Source organism: Sander lucioperca, chromosome 9 (genome assembly GCF_008315115.2).
Source record: "Sander lucioperca isolate FBNREF2018 chromosome 9, SLUC_FBN_1.2, whole genome shotgun sequence".
Classification (NCBI taxonomy): Eukaryota; Metazoa; Chordata; class Actinopteri; order Perciformes; family Percidae; genus Sander; species Sander lucioperca.
Window position 1 is genome coordinate 24,847,262 of NC_050181.1, and position 23,154 is coordinate 24,870,415.

The 23,154-nt window shown below is 42.1% G+C and overlaps 1 protein-coding gene across 3 annotated transcripts in view; it reads right to left on the reverse strand.

The window, feature by feature from the left end:
• Window positions 1-4,588: 4,588 nt before the first annotated feature.
• LOC116043956 (la-related protein 4B) overlaps window positions 4,589-23,154 on the reverse strand; it is a 57,882-nt gene continuing 39,316 nt past the window's right edge. For 2 of the 3 annotated variants that reach the window (XM_031290992.2, XM_031290991.2), the window contains exons 8-17: window positions 22,312-22,422; window positions 20,391-20,444; window positions 19,560-19,766; window positions 17,026-17,132; window positions 16,447-16,710; window positions 14,565-14,610; window positions 13,421-13,588; window positions 12,333-12,514; window positions 9,928-10,039; window positions 4,589-7,896 (exon numbers count right to left, since the gene is read on the reverse strand). In XM_031290992.2, coding sequence (XP_031146852.1) covers window positions 7,555-7,896; window positions 9,928-10,039; window positions 12,333-12,514; window positions 13,421-13,588; window positions 14,565-14,610; window positions 16,447-16,710; window positions 17,026-17,132; window positions 19,560-19,766; window positions 20,391-20,444; window positions 22,312-22,422 — 1,593 coding nt within the window. In that variant the 3' untranslated portion in view covers window positions 4,589-7,554. The remainder of the gene's footprint in view (window positions 7,897-9,927; window positions 10,040-12,332; window positions 12,515-13,420; window positions 13,589-14,564; window positions 14,611-16,446; window positions 16,711-17,025; window positions 17,133-19,559; window positions 19,767-20,390; window positions 20,445-22,311; window positions 22,423-23,154) is intronic. The other variant, XM_031290993.2, reaches the window with a different exon arrangement.

Consider the following 23,154-nt stretch of genomic DNA (forward strand, 5'->3'; position numbering starts at 1 on the left):
ATAAAATAAAAGCCATAGATGGCAAGCGCTCAGCGATGTACAGGTTTTAACTTGCCCAGTCGAGACAAAAAAAGCAACAGCTGTTATTATGGCACAGTTACTGGTTTTCTTTGCCACATCAAAATGCAGTCCAAGTGTGATTGGAACGGTTTTAAACAGACACCTCAATGTGCGCACGTTACTGTACTGTATGTGCCAGAAAAAGTATGTCACTCTGAAACACGTGTCAAAACAACAACTCCAGTTGAGCTTCTGTCCCCAACTCCCACCCCCCAAAAACAAAAACGTATACATTTATTTCTCAGGAAAGGAAGTCGTAAAAGCTGAGGAACATGAACAATAAACCTCAAACGGATTAAAAAAAAAAAAAAGGCAGAGACCTATCGCTGAGTGGATGTCTTGTGTGGTAGCGACGTCGACCCTCGGGTGGGGACTTTTTTTTTTTAGCTCAACCTGCTGCAGCGACAACAGCTTCAACATTTCACTTTATTTCCCAAAAAGTGTCTTAACAGATGAGACCACACCCCCCCCTTCCCTGTTTTCACGTCGCCAAAATGTACAATCCACAGACCCGTAAATGGGTCGTCAACTTTGCAGGTGGCTGCCAAAAAATAAATAAAACCCCACCTCGAGCGTCCTGCACGGTACGAGCTGAATGTGCTTAATTTTGAGATATATATATATATATAGCCCATCGGCATCAACCCGTCACGCCGCCTTTCAGCACAGCGTGTCTCGAAGACAAAAGACAAAACTGGGACGTGTCCATCACGCATCGCTCTTTTATTTCTCAGATGGTTAGAGGAGATGCAGCTCGTAGGGAAGGGTTAAGGTCAAACATCAGTGCAGCGATAAGTCGCGCTAATAAAGAGAGCCATAAGTTCTGCCCCATTTCTTCGTTTTTGCTCCCCGTTCCTCTCTCTAGCTTTCGGCGGTCGTCTTTTGTCACAGACTGTTTCTTTCATCGCTCTGAAAAAGTTTAAAAACGAAGTTCCTGTAGTTTCTTTCTGTCCGTAATTCTAAGAGGGAACAAGCAACGGCAACCCGTAAACAACCTACCACAACCGACATGCAGAAGTTACTTTCCACAAAAGCAAAGGGGAGACGTAAAGGAATCATTTTTTTAAACCAATCGTAACTGTATTCGACTCAACCGGAAACCAAAAACAATTTAAAAAAAATGAGAACCCCAGCACCGATACCAACACAATTTGGACCCCGCCCAGCTTCTGTGGTCTGGGGTCAGTCTGAATTCTGAGGACCTTTACTGTACAATTAAAAAAGAAAAAACACCCCATTTCAATAAAGATAAACTCAAAACGTACTAGCATTCAACAACTACATCTCCCATGAGTTTTTGCCATATATACCAACTATTTCAAGTACCAAAAGCTGGCGTAGAATGTCTGGTCTGATTTGGTCACAGAGTTCCTCATTTACATTGGTTTGATTTGAGCAAAGTTCTTCGACAAACACCCCTAATTTTGAAGTAAGGTGCTGAAACTCAAGATATTATAAAAAAGGGACTAGTCGTAGAAATTCAGATAACGGATAAGAGACAAGATATCCAGCCCTATTCGTGAGAGCTGTAGCTGTTGTATGCTAACAAAATTAGCATTTTCATCTGTCTTTATCTAAACTGTTCAACATCAAGTGAATCCGCCTAACCACTTTCTTTCTGAGAGTTTGAGTGGATCAATACCTTCCTATACTCTTTACGTGTGTACGCCGAAAACAGAGCTGGAGTCAGGACGTGATTAGCATAGCTTAGCATAACGACTGGAAACGGGTGAAAACAGCTAGCCTAGCTCTGTCCAAACACACCTACCAGCACTTCTAAATCTTACAAATTAACATGCATCTTGTTCGTTTAATCCGTTAACAAACAGCAATGTAAACACGACCATTTGCGATGTTTAAGCGCTACGTTCTGGTCACCCTTTGTCAAAAAATACAAACAAATTGGCATTTTTAACAGTTAAGTTTGTGTGCAAATTAGGCAAACAACAAACATGTTAAATAATGAGCTGTGGAGGTGTTTGGTAGATGCGTTTCTAACCCTCTAAGTTCCTCAAATGTGACCATGTGACCACCCAGTACAGCAAAAGATTCTCATTCATCTTTCAATACGGACAGAAGAACCACAAATAGTTTCAGCAAAACCTGATAAAAGAGGGAAACCCTTGGCCTTGAAGAGAGCAAAAACAGCGGCAGAACTTCAGCTCTCTGTTGCATTAACACGGTCTAAAATTAGATATTGTCGAGTCATGCTGCCCACCTCACGTGGACACAATGCAATGATTATATACACTGCTGAGCTGCATTACGTATGAACATGTCATCATCATCGGCGTATAATCGATGTTCGGTATTAGTGTTATCGTCTACATGAGGATACTTTCCCCCTGGATATTAATACGATTCGGTTAATGTTGCTTTTACGTTACATCTATTCATCGTCTTGGCATTATAAACCGTCGTATTTAAAGACGTCAAAAAATACCTTGCATTAGTAGCTGCTGCACAGCGACGACAAAAAAAAAAAATCTCAAGTAGTGCCTTTTTTTGTTTCTTGCATCAGTATTCAAACTTCTAGATTTTTGTATCTGGAAAAAATATATATATTTCAAGCGTAAAAAGTAAAAGAAAAAGAAGCCAGAGCTTTAAAGAGGATGCTGGTGGACACGCAGCTTTGTAAGGTCCGTTAATGAGATGCTTGTCAGTAGCACAGGCGCTTTCCAATTAGTGCACAGTGGGGCTGAGACACACCTGTACACCCAGGTGCAACAGATCACACACGTACGAAAAAAATGGAATGAAAGACGACAAACTTAAAACAAAGAAATGTACAATCAGACAAGCTGCTCAACCTGCAGAGGGGAGCAGAATTCAAACTCTGCACACCCCAAAAAACTAAAAAATTAAATGTTAAAGAAAAATATTTTCCAAAAAGCACGACATTGTTTTTGTTTTTACAGTTTTTTCTTTTTTTACATCCTACATCCGGCTCGATAGCGACATTAATAGTTCAACAAGATCAATATATTTTTTTTTTTTATCATCATTTTAAGGTACCTCTTATATTTTTCTGAGTATTTACAACTGTACAAGCAAAAGCACACACTTCAAAGTGCACAAATCAAATACAGTATTGACTAGTTTTGCATTTACAAGGTTTATATCCCGCCCCCACCCCCAAATAAACCTGAAACTACAAGAAACAAAAACAATCATTTTTTTCCCGTACATTTTACACACAAAAAAAGGTTAAAGAAAGAAAATGCTGCTAAATTTGTACTTCCTCTCTCTCTCTCTCTCTCTCTCTCTCTGTGTAAGACTTGCGACGTCTGGTACGACTAAATATTCTCCACGTGTCACGCTTCGTTAACATTTTGGGGATTTTTTTGTGTGAAAAGAAATAAACTCTATGCTTGTCTTGTATAAAAAGTTAAGGCAAAGTCATTTTTCAAGTTTAAATAAAATTCAAGTTTCTCAAACACTGGATGGAAATTCTTGTTTTTTGTGTATGTATGTATGTATGTATGTGTGTGTGTGTGTGTGTGTGTATATATTACATATACACACACACATATATATATATACACATACATACATATATATATATATATACACATATATATGTGTGTATGTATGTGTATATATATATTACACATATATATATGTGTGTAATATATGTGTGTGTAATATATATATATATATTACACATATATATACATATATATACATATATATATACACACACACATATATATATATATATATATGTGTAATATATATATATTACATATATATATACACATACATATCTATACATATATATACACATACATATCTATACATATATATATATACATATACACATCTATATCTATATATATATATCTATATCTATATATATCTATATCTATATATATCTATATCTATATATCTATATCTATATATATCTATATATATATATCTCTACACACAGACACACACATTCATATATATCTATATAGCAAGAGAGACTTTGATGCTTTTTCTTCTCCCTAAAAAGAAAACTTCACGATATTTCTCATGAAATAACCAGCGTTGGTTTATAAATAGGTGGATATGGTGCACTCTTTTACCATTTCCACCGATGAGAAAATAATAATCGACCCATCCGAGTGCATCTCAGTCCTTCAAAAAAAAAAAAAAAAAAAAAAATAGAAATGTTTTTTAGTAAACTCTAGATTTTGCGTCCAAATCAAAAGCAGCTGTGAGCAGGAGGACAGGCTTTTTAAATGAAGCTGAGCGCCCCCCCCCTCCAGATGGGCTCCTGTTTTATGCTTAGTGGGATTACCCATAATGCTCCTTGTCGCAGGAAGACTTTTGGCGAGACATGCGAGGGGTCCCACGTCGTTAAGTTTGCGTTTAACCCCCGACAGATAGTGTGTATAATACAGTGGTATTTATTCATGGGTGCTTTTGCATCTGAGGCGACAACTTTAAAAAGAGATTACACCCGAGCACGCGACGAATGATCAGGGAGGTATGAGACTAACCCTTCGACATATCATAATTACAGTTTTATCATTAGGTTTTTACCATTTCGTCCCAGCCAATTACATTTTTAGAATACAGTAAAACATCTGCGACTCGGTTGGTTATCTGGCTGCTACAGTAGACGGACCTCCCCAACAAAAAAAGCTGAATTTGACACCAGTTTCCTCCCTGTATCTGAATTCTTGCTACTTCACTCTGACGAAAGGGATGAAAACGTCACACCAGCCCACCGACTAACCAGCTGTCGCCCGAATCGCTGCTCGATTGAAGTCCCGTTGAGCCTGATTCTGTGCGGTCGCCAGCGTTGGCGTCTCCGCCCGAGGGCGAGCTAAGCATGTAAAAAGGCTGTTTTCCTTTTACACTCTGTGCTTTGAATTGAACTCCCGTCAGGCGCAATTTATCCCCAACAACACAGGAGTGAAGCAGTAAGAAGGAGCGTGTGCTTTGGTAAATCCTTTCCAGTCTTTTTTTTTATTGATTTTATTTTTTAAGAAACAACTCAGGATTAATCCAAGTGTGCAAACTCAAACTGGAAGAAGCCGACGAGGGAGCATGCCGACAGAGAAAAACAAAAACAACCCGAGTGGTTAACGACTCGCCAAAGAGGAAGAAGGGAGAGCTGAACATCGTCACCCAGAGGATGGATCATACATACGACCGTTTTCAGATTTCCCCGATCGCATTTCCTGCTGTAAACCCACCCGCTCTTATCTGCCCGCCGACGGTTTGTTCAAAGCTTGAATTCTTAAAAAGGACGTTTGGTTCAGCGCCGTTCAGATGAGCCCCGACGGGACTCCCAACATTTCTTTCACGCTCCGACATGGCAAACTACATTCCAAAATAAACACACGCTCATCATTTACCTTGATCGGTTGTTTGTCGTAAACATTCTGGGTCTAATCAACCGTCTAACTTTCCATATTCAACAGTTTCACAAGCATTCTTTTCCATAGAAATCCTCATTGATACAGAACCAGAGGCCAAAAATCTAAACCACGGCATGCCTGTAAGAGCACCAACTCCTTCAGCGAAAAAAAAAACAAACAAGCTAGATAGAAATCTGTAAAGTCATTCGACGCTGTATATAAACGTCCATCCTTCACCACAGTGTGTTTTCAACAGGCATCCACAAAAGGCACAACAACGAAAAAAACAAAACAAAAAAAAGGCTTCAGCGATTGTGTCTACAGAGAGGGTGTCACAGGGAAACTATTTTTATTTTTTTCCTTCCCTCGAATTTCAGGATCAATTCCCTTTTTTTTTTTTTTCGCTTCAGGTACTTATAATCTAATGCGTTTGCCTGCGAGCTTGAGAAAAAAAACAAAAAAAAACCGCTAACAGTGCAAATAAAGTCCCGTCGACGTAAATCGAGTATTTTCTACGTAGACTTATCAGTCGAGCTGGAGTAACAGGTTCCAGGATTCTAGCACCATATCTGGGAGAAAGAAATGAGAAACATCACACCGTCACCTCCCTGTACCAAAACTCTGAACTCTTGGTGCATTTCAGGCGGGAAATTAGCACTCTGCGTCCACTGAAGGGTCACGGCGTCTCGGCAGACGATCGGAGCGAGAACGCCCCATTTAACCGAGCGTCCGAATGGTAGCTAGTGTTCATTTTTCTCCGTCCTGAACGCAGCTCACCCGCGTTCCCTCGCCTCCAGGGGGAACCGAACCGCTTCAGACAGGACGCAGCCGTTTTATCATCACAATTGGATTTTTAAATTTGTCTCCCTATGACCCACGTCCCCCGTCCCCCCCGCCTCGCCTCTTCCTTAGACAGTATGTGCCTGCTGATAGTTTAATTCCACAGTTTTTTTTTTTTTTTTTTTTTTAACAGGAAATGAAAAGAGAGGAGAGCGTAGCTGTGAAAGCTTGCTCTGCTTTTCCCAAAAAAATGCAATGCCACAAAATGCTTCACGCGCACGCACCGCGAGCAACTACAAACAAAAACGGCCCGAGCCACTTCCAGACATTTTCGACGGCCTACTTTGTCTCGAAGCGTACGTTTCGGTTGCAGATACCCACGTGCCCTCCGCGTCTGGCGCTCAAACCAGCACGGATGTCACATCACGGCCGTTAGACACAAGCTATGCAATACAGCTAAGCTAGTTAGCAGTGTTAGCACACAGTAAACAAAAAACAACAACAACAACACAGCGGAGGCAGGTGATCCTTTACAGAAAAAAAAAAAAAAAATGATCGAAGGAAGAAATCGCTGAGGCGACGCTCAGCGACGATCAGCAGGAGGAACTGTACCGATAGTCCACAGTCAAAGCTGAAAATAAAAAAAATTAAAAAACAAACAAACGAAAATCATCTAGTGTAAATAAACCTACAAAAAAAAAAGAAAAAAAAAAAAAAAGTTTGAGGCGACGTACACCAAAAGATCAGAGTCTTGTTTTGATGAGATTTAGATGTTAAGTCTTGCATATGGATGTGAACATGTGTTTAAAAACACATCAGCTAATTATGAGCCATAATTAAGCTACATAGAGATGCACAAGAGTGCCACTCGACATGCAAACAAGCCCCCTCGCTATGAGAGCCAATCAGGGCGGAGTCGGTTGTACGCGTGGCCCTTCCCATCATCCACCCAAGTGGCTTCCGACCACGCCCTGACGCTTCGCACACAAGACTAGTGTAATCCCACCGGGGGCCATTTGGACAGAACGAATACATTTCAGTGTCGTCTGTGCCGACTTAGAAAGCCAACACAACTACGCGATGCAAAAAGAGAAATGGAGAAATAAGACTGAAATAAAAAAAAAAAAATAAATAGAATAAAAAGAATGAAACGGTGCTCTACATGCACAGTAAAGTGCTTTTTGTCTGCAAGCCCTGATCCAGGAAAGAAGGCGTCCTCTATTCTCGTTTGTGACCGGTGATTCTGGGATATAAGTATTGAGTAGCCCTGACTTATATTTCCTTTTTTATGTTTTTTTTTTTTTTTTTAGACGCATCCATGGAGTGTAGTGGGGGGGTGGGCGGGGGGCAGGGAGTTGCCCTACTGCGGGGACTTGGGCGGGGTGTGGTGTGGATCTTTGCTGGGCGTTTTCCCTGGGTGCGAGGGCGGGGAGGCCCACCGGCCGGCCGGCCTTCGCGCCTCCCTCGCGGGTCTGCCCGGGGTGACGGCAGTCGAGCCGGGTTTGGAGGAGGGGGGGTATGTCTCTCTGGCCTTGGCCTCCCCTGCAGGAGGAGGGGCGGCGGCGGCGTCGGGGCACTTCCTCTCCTCGCCCCCGGGGGCGGCGCAGGCTGGCTTGGCTTCCTTGGGGGTCGGTGGGTGCTGTGATGTCGCCGTGTCCTTCACCCGCTGGCAGATCTCAGCGTAGGAGGGCTTCCTCAGCTCCTGGCAGGAAAACAACAACAACAACAACAACAACAACTGAGTCAGGAAATATTCTGCACAGCGCGCCCGTCTACTGGCCTCCATGTCTTTCTGCACACCTGTTAATGAATATTTCCAAATACGATTTATGTTTTCACCACAGTTTGGACGATACGATAACACAGTTAACACAGATTTTCTACCAGCACAGACATTGTTATACAACCATCTTTACCATGTTTAAGTACTTAAGTTATTGGCTAATTCTGTGAATTAACTATCTGACTAATCATTTCCACGTCATCGTTTTATCTGTAAACGGTAGAACTAAATGATAGGACATAAAAACTATCAAGGCAAATGACCACCATTTACCTTGAAAACGAAAATGTAGTGGATATATGATATATAGATATGGCAGTTTAAGACAAATTGATTGTTGAATAAAGCATTTCTTATTATTCATGTAACCCCTGGATTCATACTACTTCAGGTATTACACTTAATATGTTTAACGTACAAAGCATCTCTGTTCTCAGTGCTATTCAGAGGACGGGGACAACGTGTCTGAAATGATAATGCTTGACCCTGAAGCTGGATAAATAACAGCTATCCTCACTCACTGGGGCATACATGCACTTGATGTACGTGTGTTGCTGTGGGTCCCTCTGCAAATGATTAAATACACCTAGAGAAAAATGTTGTCTAAAAGTGTTTATTCAAACAAGAATTGCCATCAGAGCGCGTACCATGAAGGCTCTCTCTCCCCCTTTCCTCTCTGTCACTATGTAAATAAAGCTTAAGAAATGCCTACAAAAATAAAGCCACCAATCTTAAAACATGGCTGTTACTACTACTGTACTGTGCAAAAATCTGAAAAACGATGAGTTAATGAAATGTCAACATTTTCAGAGGTTCAACCTGACAGCAGTGATGTTTCTGAGCAAGTTATTGAACCCACATTTGGTGTGTAGACAGATTTTAATTCGCTGTACCCAACATAACCTTTGGGGATTTCTCTTCACATCTACATCTTTCTGTCATCCTGTTTCAGCTGCAGCTTTCAGCACTTCTCTTACTGCAATTCTTAAAACTAAAGCCGAGGGGAATGTCACCAGAACTGAAGCAGAGATTGTTTTTTTTTCTGCCAGAGCCAGCCTTTCCTTAAAGGTCCCATGGCATGAAAATTTCACTTTTGGGTTTTTTAACATTAATATGCGTTCCCCCAGCCTGCCTATGGTCCCCCAGTGGCTAGAAATGGTGATAGGTGTAAACCGAGCCCTGGGTATCCTGCTCTGCCTTTGAGAAAATGAAAGATCAGATGGGCCGATCTGGAATCTTCCCTTTATGACGTCATAAGGAGAAAGGTTACCTCCCCTTTCTCTGGTTTACCCGCCCAGAGAATTTGGCCCACCCATGAGAGAGAGAGAGACATCATGGCTTTCAAACGACCAAAGTGGTAGTTGGTCAAGGCCACACCAGTACACCACCACAGTATTAGGGGACCACTAAGGTCTATATAAAAGAGACTTCAGATACAGTATTAGGGGACCACTAAGGTCTATATAAAAGAGACTTCAGATACAGTATTAGAGGACCACTAAGGTCTATATAAAAGAGACTACAGATACAGTATTAGGGGACCACTAAGGTCTATATAAAAGAGACTTCAGATACAGTATTAGGGGACCACTAAGGCCTAGATAAAAGCATCCAAAAAGCAGCATGTCATAGGACATTTAAAATGGCACCAATTTTCTTCAAGAGCCTTATGGGAGAGTGGCAACTGCGATCAATTCCGAATAACAAAAACTTTCCTTGCAGTTGTTAAAACTAAATCTTTTAGACAGACACCTGTATAGGTTTTCAAAAACGCACAACTTGTTTTCCCAGGAGTTACTTGTTTGTAATCAAAATCAATATGAAACGGTTTAAGGGCAGGATTAAGGGGTGATTAATTTCCCCCCTTTTTGTTCATGCTGAGATTGATTTGTATGAGAGGTTGAGGTGAGACACCGAATACAAAGTTAAAGAAGAAATCAATATACTGACTGTGGCTGCGCCGTTGACTTGCACCGATTTGCTTGCAGTGGAGAGCGTGCCGGGAACTCGCTCCACAGACAACTGCACCTCCTTCGACTTCACCTCCGTCACCTTCACCTCCCTGAAACAAACACAAACAAGGAGGCAACGCAGTGTCAGATAGGTGGTGAAAAGGTCGCGAAACATGACAGGAACTCAATGTGAGCAGCGGGACTGACTCACGTGCGAATTACATGATCATTACAGCACCTAGGAAGCCTGTCAGAGTATTTATGGGGGAGAAAAGCTATGTTCTGTGAACATGGGGAGAAAAAAAAAAAATCGAAAGAGAGAGAAGAGCAACACACAGCAAATTTGATGCTCAGTGATGTCTGTAGCGTACAGCGGATGCACAGTACAGTAAAAAAAGTAGTAGTCGAGGTAAAGCAGCCGGGATGAGGGACAGATGTCATGAAATTACTGCTTTTCTGGTTGTCAGGGCAGTGTCATAGCTTCCCGCTGTGTTATTGTACACATGGACATTAACATGACTGGATACAGAGTTTTATAAACCTTGTCTTGTCTTTAAATTATATGACTGCAGATGTCAACTGCAACAGAGAAAGGTGATGAGAAGGACAGGTAGCACAGCGGGACGTAGAGACTCTCAGCTCTGGTGCTGAATGCCAACAAAGACGGCTAAACTACTCATCACCCTGATTGCTGGCATCGATGTGAAATAATTTGAGTCTTTAAGGCTGATTTATGCTTCTGTGTTAAAGTGCATAAATAATTGTATTTAGAGGTTGTATCAGCATAGGTTTACATGGTTTAATTACCAAAAAACACCATATTTTATGTTGTACTGCACATTGCTGCAGCTCCTCTTTTCACCCTGTGTGTTGAGCTCTCTGTTTTAGCTACAGAGTGAGACCTCTCACTTCTGTTACATCTTTGTTGGGAGTCGCACATGCTCAGTAGCTAGGTAAGGACTACTAGCCAGTCAGAAGCAGAGTATGAGGACGTGCCCTGACAGTAGCTAGGTAAGGACTACTAGCCAGTCAGAAGCAGAGTATGAGGGCGTGCCCTGACAGTACCTAGGTAAGGACTACTAGCCAGTCAGAAGCAGAGTATGAGGGCGTGCCCTGACAGTACCTAGGTAAGGACTACTAGCCAGTCAGAAGCAGAGTATGAGGGCGTGCCATGCTAGCAGCTAGGTGAGCATTATAACGTGTGTTACAAAGTGACTAAGTCCCTTTGGGGTGGACTTTGGGCTTTTTTCACTTTGTAAACCTATAACATGCACAAAAAAGATATATAACACAATAAAGGAAAGGGAAAAAGCCAAAAAGCATAATATGAGCACTTTAAATCGACGCCGTGGGTACGTAAGTAGGTACATGGAGATGCCGACCCTACGCCGTAGCCTGACGTGCACCTCTCAAAAAATTTAACTACACGTCGCGGCGACGCACGTTACTTGGCCGTGACTTTGTAACATTGCATTCCACCAACCCCCCCGACTCATTTCCTGGTTCTCTTTCTCCATAAACAACATGAAATCAAGGAGAGGGTTAACTTTTCCTGCTACAGATTTCCCACCGTGGTCAGAAAGAACAGGGGAGACACTTTGTTTCTCTCACTGTGACTCTCTAGATTCCTCCCTCCAAAGCTAATCACAGACACTTTCTCACTTGCTCTGCCACACACTCGACAGACAGACACACAGACAGACAGACACACACACACGCGCGCTGGCCCTGCTATTATCTTAAAGAGATCGACGCACACACCAACGCACAAATATAAACTTCAGGCCACTTACGTAGGCTACTGAGAAGGCTCTGCAGGGAGCCTCCACAGAACCATAAATCAGCTTTAACAGGTGAAACATGATGCTTGATGTGTCAGCTGTTCTAGCACTGCAGGTGCACCGTGTAGTGCAGTTTACCCGGCAGAGGCCATGATTACCAAAGCATTTCTCACAGTTCTAGAAAAAAATGGATTATTGAAAAAGCAGTTATTGTTTTTATTTCATTATTATTTTATAACTGAAAAAGCAGGAGGAACCAAGTTGAGTTAACAAAGTCTCTAACCTTTAGAAACGCTATCCCAAACTTCACTCAGAGTTGAAAAATTGAGATTGAGTTACAGACCTAATTCTGACACACCTCATAAGTCACCGGTGTCTTGCCCTTTACCGTTTGTTCTCAGGTGTATCCTTAAATGCCATTGGCTTCTACGCTTGTCCGGAAAACAGATCAGCTGTATTTGTTATCTGTAGCCTCTTAAAAGTTACAACGCACAGCGCCCCTCTAGCCATTGCCAGTATTTCCATTTTCTCTTGCAGTTACTGCACGTAACGTGCATCAACTTCTCAATTTAAAATGCCCATGGTTACACTTCGCATTCAACGCGGTCAGTGTGGTTCTTACGCAGCTGGGAGGGAGGGAGCGGGACTGTGTGGCGGGCCGGTGGCTGGGGTCAGAGTCGAGGCTGCGGCTGGGGTCGGCGAGGGCTGGAAGCTTGTGGGCATCGGGGACGGGGAGGTCCGAAGCGGCTCTTTGGGGCCCGCTGGAGACAGCGCTCCTCCAACACTGGAATCAGCACTTACATTCTGCAATGAAAACACACAAACAGGAAGATATTAAAAGCATAAAAGCAAGTTCTTCTAGTAGTATCATCATCATCATCATCATCATCATCATCATCAGTTCAACTTTCTATACTACCTAAATATTGAAGGAACAGGAATATTTGATAATAAATCTACAGTCTTGGTGCTGCAGCTAACCTTGAATTCGTTAAAAAAAGTTCGATACCGATACCCTGACTTCAATACCGGTTCCTAAACAATACTTTTTTCGATACCAATTTTATAAAAACAAAAAGAAATTACGGCACAATCTTGTTATTTATTTTTCAGCTCCTACTACGTGAGCCGTCTCTGTGCGTAACTGAGTTTTTCCTGTGTGCCTCTGCGACGTGTAACGTTCGACAGCCAATCACAGACATTATTAGATCTTGGTAGAAGCGTGCTGCGTGCTTATTGGCTCACTGACGCTGATGAGATTTACTCCTCAGGTATTGAAATTGGGTATTGAATGACGAGCCATTTTTCGATACTCTATACTTTAGAGGGAATTCAGTCGAATTCGGTACCCAGCCCTAGAATTCTCATAACTAAGTAGGTTTGAAACGCAGCATCTAAAGGTTGTAGTTACTCTCCTCCTCCACTCTTCTGTCCTCCTGCCTGTGACCCAGAAATCGATCTTAGCGCGCCATGTTAAAGGATGTCTCAATTCCTAAAATGCATCTCCAGGAGAAAGGAGGCTCGACGGAAAAGCTATGAGCGAGGACGCACAGGTTTATCCTTTGCGTAACTTTGATTACTAAATTTGAGAGATCATTTCTTAACTCTTCTTAATTTCTCGATAACATAAAGGGGCTGAACGATATCCTTGTAATACACGGATGACAAGGACACCCAGTGAGTTAGCTCAGTTTCAGTGCCAGTCCTTACCCGCTCCTTGGCGTTTCCGACGACTACGCTGCTGGCCAGCCGGTTGTCGAACACGTCGTCGGTCTTGAGCTGGCCGGCTGCTCCGGGCAGGGGAGGGAAGCTGGAGAGACCCAGCTCGAAGCTCGGAGACGGGGGTTTGGGAGGAGGCGGCGACTGAGGCGTCACTCTCTAAACGGCGGCAACAAACACAGAGTCAGCGCAAAACTTTAAGAGGAGGAGGAGGGGAAAGAAACATCTTTCAAACACAAAGTCAAACTCTAATCAGACGATGGGGCGTCTGCCGATAGCTCTTGACCCACTGTGAGCTTAAAAACAGAAAACAACGACACTAAGGGCCCTATTTTAACGATCTAAGCGCATGGCGTGAAGCGCCTGCCGCAGGTGTGTTTAGGGCGTGTCCAAATCCACTTTTGCTAGTTTGACGGCGGGAAAAAAAGGGTCCGTGAGCCGGGCGCATGGTTCTAAAGGGTCGTACTGAGTGTCTTCATTAATCAGAGTTGTATTTTGGGCGTAACATGCAATCAACCAATCAGAGATCATCTCCCATTCCCTTTAAAAGCCAGGCGCGTTTGGACCTTGGAGCATTGCTATTATGATGGAGGATTTGCACCGTAATATTTTTATTTGTAATATTTTGCGTGTGTGTGTGCTGCTGCGCTTCCCTGTGTGTGTAACAAGCATAGTGTGCGCGCTGGGCATAGGCCTAGGAGCATTTTAGTAATTTGCTGTTAAAATAACAATGAAATGCTGCGTTATTGACTTTAGACCAGGTTTTTGTTGGTCAATGGCGCGATCACTTCCCGCTGCCTCAAGATAGCAATACGCCCAGAATGCACCTGAACACACCTCCCTGTAAGACCAGCACGCCCATGGGGCGCACAGATGGGCACCGGTGCATTTGCTATTTAAACGACGCGGACGCTGGACGGGAAATTGACAACTGCGTCGGTCTTAAACTAGCAAAGACACTTGCGTCGGGCTTTCCGCTGCGCTGCGCCGGGTGCAAGATAGGACCCTAATATACATAATGACATTACAGGATCAATTTAATCCTGCTTTCATCGTTTCCTTTACATTTGTCTAAATTAGCTAAATTCATACCAAGGGTACATTAGAATGATGAGGACAACAAAAAGGTACTTACTGTAAACTTTTCGTCCCTCTTTTTCCTAGAAGCAGAAACATTTTTCCTTTAAGAAAGAGAACACTTCACTTTACAAACATCCAGTCTAGCTGAAACAATGACTACACCTTGCACAATGTAAAAAAGAAAAGAAAAAAGATGACTTCTGCACCACATTAACCATATTTAATTGAGTATTTGCATCATTTGATTTAACGGCCTGCAGGTTCACGTCTCAAGACTGACTGACAAAGTTAGATCCAATATCCACTGTTAATGCACACATATTTTATAGTGATCTCACAGGTTTTTTTCCCACATAGAAAGATTGTGTGTGAGTGACTGTGTCCTCTCTCCCCCCACCCATATGCATCAAAGAGGTGTTACTACGCAGATTACCGCTGTGACGTGCATCATGTCTGTGTGCTTTTTTTCTGACTATAGCAATTAAGTATTTCTTTAATCTCAATTTATACTATTGCTTTGGACCTTCAACCTTTTTTACATGTTGAGTTCAAGAGGCTCCCTTCAGGGTGGAGGTAGCACTAATAGATACAGATTGTCCTTTGTTCCATCTGCTATTAGTTTCTTGTAAACAATCTATAACCCCCGTATGTCATTCATCGTGACAGTGTAGGAGAGATGATCGTGTGCCGTGTATGATGCATCATTTGTGTTGGACTACAGTCTATGAAAGCAAATTTAACCCTCAGGGTGGCCGGGTTGGGTCAGTGGGTAGAGCAGGCGCACATTTACATAGAGGTTTATGCCTCGACGCAGAAGGTCCAGGGTTTGAGTCCGACCTGTGACGATTTCCTGCCTGTCTTCCCCCTCTCTCTCCCCCCCCTTTCTCACCTAGCCGTCCTGTCCATTAAAGGCGGAAAAGCCCAAAAAATAATATTCAAAAGAAGAAAAAAAAAACCTAACCTTGAATCTTTCCAGTTGTACTGATTTGAAATTGATAAGTATTGCTTGTGGGAGCTTTTGAACCACTTCAAAAACAACAACATTAAAATACAAATGATTTTGGATCAAAGACAAAAGTTTCCACAACTCCTCTAAGTATCTGTTAGCGATCTCTAAATAATTAATCCAATGTGTAACTGTATTCATATTGCTACTACTACATACTACTACATTTTCGGCACGGTTTGGCTTAAAAAACAAACAGCGCGGACCTATCGAGTATCGGCCCAGTTTAAATGTAAAGCTGGCGGTCGCTACTTTGGTGGAACTGAAGCCTTTTGGACATTACTTTAGAAATTGATAATAAATAAATCTATATTTAAAGGCCCTAATGTTTTGATTTGTAGCTAGCGACGTTCAATGTGAAGATGGTTGATCATCTACCCTAGGGTTGGGTATCGTTGGGATTTTTACGATTTCGATGCCGAACTGGTACTTTTAAAACGATTCCGATTCCTAAACAGATTCTTGAAAAACTGAAAAATGACATCAAAGAAAGGCTTTAACGTCCGTTTTGGTGAGCCCGGAGGGAAAATATGGCATTTTAAAAGTAGCCTACATTTACGGTAGCTAGCTAACGGTAGACTACAGAGAGTGTGATATTTTTACATCCGTTTCGGTGTGACGGAGGGAAAATATTTCAGTCGACACATTCAGTGGAACTGAAATGAGGAACCGGAATTTGCATTCTAATCCGGTCCGATTCCTACCGGTTGCGTAGTGGAACCAGGTTTCGCTACCCAACCCTACATCTACCTGGTGAAATTGTACATGTATAAATGTTTCCACAGATGCAAAGATCAGACCATCTAAAAGTGCCGGGTGTTAAAAAAACCACAGAAAGAAAACGCATCATCAGGACAGCACGGTGCCACTATTGAACCACAGCCGTTGAGCAGCACGTAGCCAGTACTTCTGCTCTGGAGCAGTGCCGTACCTTCCTCGGCCGATACCCAGGGAGTAGTCCGGGGTTATGGGCTCGGTCACGCGCCCCGTGCCCACGGTGTCTCTGCGAGGGAAGGCTGCGGTGGAGGGTAACCTGGTTCGGGGCTGGCTGGCGGGGAGTCGTGTCGGCGGGCTGCTGCGGATCCCGTTGAGCCGATCGCTGGGGAAGCTGGGAAAGAGACCCGGGCTGTCCAGAAGCCCGGCGCTGCGGTCCGCTGTGGGGATGGTCGGCCTCAAGTGAGGTTTACTGTGATTCCTGCAGGACACGGGAACACTTCACTCAACAGGTGTGACGTGTGAAAAATGACTCCGCAAGAACAATGACAACAATAAGCTGCATATAATGGAGACTTTTTTTTGATGTTGAGAGACAGATTTTAAAACTGAAATTAACTAAAAGATATCAGATAGGTCTACTGTTTGTGTCTATTTGTCAAAAGGAGAAAGCGAACACTTCTGAAAATAAATTCAGACATTTAACCATATTCAGGACTTTGGGTTTAGAGAATATGAGCTGAGAAAGTCCCAACTTCATTGTAAGACAGATACAAAAATAATAAGCCATTCAAACCTGTTCCTGGGCGAGTAGTGTCTGACAGTGAGGGGGGACGTCGCTGGTTTGAAACTGTGTGATGTGGTAAATCCATTGATGAACCGGTTGTTGTGAAACGGGGAAACCTGGTCAACAGAAAACATTCAAACGTAGTCATCCTCAACATTATCAAAAGCACTGGTACAAAAGGTGACCGTCAAGGCTTTAATGTAGATCATTTACCGTTAACACGCAACTGACTAAACACCACTTTCTTGACTTCAATGACTCCAAAGTCTTTTTTTGAAAAACTAGGGCTGTCAAAATAACGCGTTCATTTCGATTAATTAATCTGAGAAAAAAATAACGCGTTAAGAAAAATAACGCAGATTAATCTATTCCATATTGACGTTTGACCCGGAGCCGTTCTAGCCACCATTGGACTGTAAAATGAAAGAGGGAGACGAGAATGTGCTGCCTGGATCATTAATTATTCTCTCTGATGCTCTGAAGACGATAGGCAACACAAACACCGCTGCCTACCACTAGCTAGTTAACACTATACACAACAGTAGCTAACGTTAGCCTACCGCTAGCTAGTTAACACTATACTCAACAGTAGCCAACGTTAGCCTACCACTAGCTAGTTAACACTATACTCAACAGCAGCTAACGTTAGCCTACCGCTAGCTAGTTAACACTATACTCAACAGTAGCTAACGTTAGCCTACTGCTAGCTAGTTAACACTATACTCAACAGCAGCTAACGTTAGCCTACCACTAGCTAGTTAACACTATACTCAACAGCAGCTAACGTTAGCCTACCGCTAGCTAGTTAACACTATACTCAACAGTAGCTAACGTTAGCCTACCGCTAGCTAGTAGCTAGATTAAACACGGTTACAATGCTGACAGCTAACGCTGAACGGTGTAAAGTTTGACTGTGTTTTACTGTAGAGGATTCAACACCGGGATGTAACAATCTGCAGCTGCCGTCGGAGAAACACAGATGGTGCGTTCGATGAAACTGGTAAACCACAGCCTCGTGGTGCATTTGAAGTTATTGTAATTGTCCATTTCCCATCTGATGGTTGTTTTTGTCATTCAACAGCAATTTACTAGTGAAATAAGTTATTGTTATAGTTGTTATATTATTATTAAATCATTTAATTTTGACCATATGGCCTTAGCAATAAACAAGCCGTTCTTTAATGTCACCAACTGTTGTTTAGTACCCTTTTTTTGGTTAATTATGTATGCGATTAATTTCGATTAATTAATCACAGAGTATGAAATTAATTAGATTAAATTATTTAATCGATTGACAGCCCTATGAAAAACATTTGTTTGTATCGTTGGTTGTTATCAGGGTTTCTACTAGGGCTGCACGATATTAGGAAAATATCTATTAGTGATTATTTTGACTGATATTGTGATTGCGATGATTCACGATATTAGAGGGAATGATCATTTTTGTATCATTATTCTCATTTTCATTGAAAAATATATTTTTTTTTTTTAAATGATTGAAGTGTGATTTTTTGAGAGGATCTGTACCAAACAAAGATTTTTTTCTTAAGTCTGTAGGATAGGATTTGTTGGCCGGGACATCTTTGCAGCCCCACATTACTTTATTTTAGAATGGTCTGACAAATATTTTGCCTTTAACAAATATTGCGCCCCCCAGCGATTTGGATATTGCACTAGTCCATATTGCGATTTCGATACAATTGCGATTAATTGTGCAGCCTTAGTTTCGAAAGGTTTCACCAAGTCAAATTGAAGAATTTTTAAGACCTTTTTAAGACCATTATGAATGAAATGTAAGACCTATATCACAACATAAATAAAAAACTAAGTCAGAGTCAACAAACATAGTCTGAAACTATTCCACGATTTCTTCATTGGCATTATAGGACTGGTGTCTAGACTGGCTGCAAAATAAGTTGCATGTTGGTCTATTTGTAGTTGTAATACAGCGAATTATATATTTAGACTAGCGACAGAAAGAACTACAACACCACAGAATAATAATAATAAAAAATAAAAATATTCTAAAGCGCTGCATGGACGTAGGAAAATTAAGACCTGTTGAAAATTATTTAAATCCTAGAACACAATACTTCACCTAATTTAAGACTTCTTAAAGCTATAGTGCGTAGTTTCTGTCGCCCCCATGAGGAATTCTAAGTAATGACAACATCACTGTCGGCGCGTCCACATGATACAAGCCTTTCCGTGACCGCCCCCACCCCTCCTCCACAGTTGCTAGTAGCCAAGGAGGACACGGAGGATTAAAAAAAATATGATGGACTCTTCAGAAGAGGTAACTATCTTCACTCAAGCTTCTGCGCGGGAAAGTTGCCGGACGACACAATCTTCTGAACGTAGTCATACTGAGAGACACAGAGAGAGTTGTGTGGAGCTGATAGTCTTAATTAGCTTTGTAGCAACTCATTTGGCAACGGCTTGAATGTAACGGACGTTCATTAATATCAAAAAGTTACGCACTAAAGCTTTAAGGCCTACAATTTTAATATTCTCCCGATTCAAATCTCCCCGCTTACTCTTACCATTGTGGGGTCGATGAAGCTGTGTGTGGTCGACCAGGCCTGCGGCGTGATGAGGCTGTACAAGGGAAACTGCTGCTGGGGGCTGTAAACCGGCGGGATGTAGTAGGAAGTGTAGCGCTGCTGGGCGTATGGGTTCACCTCCACCGGCCGGTAGCCGTTCTTTGGCATGAAAGTGTTGATAGCGATTGCCTTCGCCTTTATCCTCGCCTGGGAGGGAGGGAGAGGGGAGAGAGAGAGAGAGAGATTAGCAGCAGCCAGCAAGCGTGGATGCATTGTACATTTCTTTGCATTTTTTAAACACCTGGGCCTTCTAAGAATTACACATTAAAAAAAAAAAGAGCCAACATCAGCGTTTAAATGTTTTTGGCTGAATGTGAAGAAGCAACTTAACACATCTCTCCCATTATTCATCCTGTTTAAGATAGAACTTTATTGATCCCATGCAGCAGTTACAGTACAAAGTAAGAAAAGAGTGCAAATAAACAAAATGTATACGATAAAGATTTCCAGTAAGGTGCAAAAACAAATGTACACAATGCTAGAAATGTTAACAGGTTAACAGTAAGTGTCATAAATATAAACCGGTGAAAGGTAAGGTGCAAATCCAAAATATTCACAATTAAATTGACGACAATTGACCAAAGTTCATACTGATAAGTATATGATGCTGTCTTTTAAAAAAAAAAGGTTATTGTTTAAAGCTATAGTGCGTAGTTTCATGCCTCTCCCATGAGGAATTCTAAGTAATGACAACAAAACTTTTGGCGCGTCCACATGATGCGCACCACCCCAAAAGCCTCAACTAGCGCACAGTAATGTAATGTAACCTACCTTAATAGGCTTCCCTTGAAAAGTCTTCACCTCCTCACGGAGATACTGATAGGCCTTTATTAAGAGAAAAAGAACAACACGGTGTTAGAAACAGAAATACGAACGACAACTTGATTCATCGGAGTACTACAAGAATCATTAAGGACTAAATTATCAACAGCGCAATCACTCAAACAAGGTAAAAAAAATGATGTTGGGAAAACAAAGTACATTAGTTGGAAAGAGTTTTAAGAAAGAGGGGAAGCAATATGAGAAAATTGGGAAATGATCCAGCACATATAAAACAAGTTGATTGAGAGATAGAAGGAAAATGTAGTATGGGCTTAAAGGTCCCATGGCATGAAAATTTCACTTTATGAGGTTTTTAAACATTAATATGAGTTCCCCCAGCCTGCCTATGGTCCCCCAGTGTCTAGAAATGGTGATAGGTGTAAACCGAGCCCTGGGTATCCTGCTCTGCCTTTGAGAAAATGAAAGATCAGATGGGCCGATCTGGAATCTTCCCTTTATGACGTCATAAGGAGAAAGGTTACCTCCCCTTTCTCTGGTTTGCCCGCCCAGAGAATTTGGCCCACCCATGAGAGAGAGAGAGACATCATGGCTTTCAAACGAGCAAAGTGGTAGTTGGTCAAGGCCACACCCCCACCCTCCACCTTGCCCCTCCTCCTCAATAGCATTTAAAGCTACAGACACAGAAATGGCACATCCTAAGGAAAGCTCATTGTGGGACTGGCTCTAGTGGCTGTAATTCTGCTCCAAGGCTGAATTTCAGGAAAGAGACTTCAGATACAGTATTAGGGGACCACTAAGGTCTATATAAAAGAGACTTCAGATACAGTATTAGGGGACCACTAAGGTCTATATAAAAGAGACTTCAGATACAGTATTAGGGGACCACTAAGGCCTATATAAAAGAGACTTCAGATACAGTATTAGGGGACCACTAAGGCCTATATAAAAGAGACTTCAGATACAGTATTAGGGGACCACTAAGGTCTATATAAAAGAGACTTCAGATACAGTATTAGGGGACCACTAAGGTCTATATAAAAGAGACTTCAGATACAGTATTAGGGGACCACTAAGGTCTATATAAAAGAGACTTCAGATACAGTATTAGGGGACCACTAAGGTCTATATAAAAGAGACTTCAGATACAGTATTAGGGGACCACTAAGGTCTATATAAAAGAGACTTCAGATACAGTATTAGGGGACCACTAAGGTCTATATAAAAGCATCCAAAAAGCACCATGTCATGGGACCTTTAAAGACTGTCTTTTTGTCCCGTGTTATATGCCAAATAAAGGTCAACACAATTTATTTTTAAAAGAAATATTTAATTCCTCTTCCTGTAAAACATAAAACTAGCTAAACCCACTTGAGCATTAGCTCGTGAGATCATCATCTAGCAGAGCAGTATCATTGGAGGCAGTGACTGAGTAATGGACTCGGACTCTAATCGCTATTCTCTGGACTTGTGACTCAACTTGGACTCATGAGCACTGATGACTTGGACTCGAGGATTCATGAAATAGGACTCTGAAGATGGATGAAGTTTCTGACTACTTTTATGCGTAATTGTGACGGTGAAGGAAAATTTGACTCGGACTCGAGTCGCTATTCTCTGGACTTGTGACTCGACATCTTTGTTGACTCGACTATAACACCGATTGGAGGTGTACGTCTGGATGTCACTTGGCAAAAACGTTAACATAAAAAAAGCAAAAGAAGTAGTAGTAAAGATATGACTCATTAGTTTCACCCTCATCCCAATTCTCCTAACCCAACAACGCAGGTGAGAGTGTTTGTGGAGGCCAATAGGGCTTGAGACCAACTCTTGTTTCGCTGTGACTTTAAGGAGAATAATAAATACCAGTCAAATAATAAAGTGTAGGATTTCTTGTCACTTTTGTTGTTACCTGCTGTGCATCTGCTTCTGATTCAAAGGTGATGAACCAGTTGTCGTTGTATGCAAATTCACAGTTGATGAACTTGGGTAAGTTGTCCCCTTTAAAAAGAGCCTCGACCTCCTGCAGAACAAAACAGGAGATCAAGTTATTTTTATAGTGACGCACTAAAACAACCTTTCCAGACAGCAGCAGCTATGCATGCACCAGTAAATAAAATTCAAACCAAACCAATTACGAATGGAGTCATACAGGAAAAAATGAGTTTGACCGAAAACCAAGCAGCAACCTCCGGTGCTATAGTGAGAGTGGCCCCTGGAGGCTGGCTCCAAAAGGTAGTCAATCCCCACTAGTCTATCTTCTTGCCGTTCCACTTCTGGGATTGCTCCGGTGCCGCAGGAAATTCCGCCGGATGCATGCATTTTTGCCGATGTCAGTTACCTTCCTCTTTCTTTGTGTTGTCGTTCTAACCTGCGGTGGATTCATGAGGACTATGGTTACCTGCTCCTCAGATCTCTGCAGGGTAAATCCAGACAGCTAGCTAGACTATCTGTCCAATCTGAGTTTTCTCTCGCACAACTATTTAACAGCGGCTCCGTGTGGAGCTTAGCACCGCCCATGACAATTGTGATTGGTTTAAAGAAATGCCAATAGACGAGAGCACGTTTTCTCCCATCCGGAATGCTATGTGGACTAGAGCTGAAGATCTTTGCCCGAACCCGATGGGTTCGGTCTTCATTTCTATCATTTTACACAGGCTTGCGCTCCGGGTTGCGTGGTAACTGAGCGGTCAGGTGATGCCTTTATTTAGTATTGATTAGTTAATCCCGATTAATCGCTGAATTTCTATAGTTA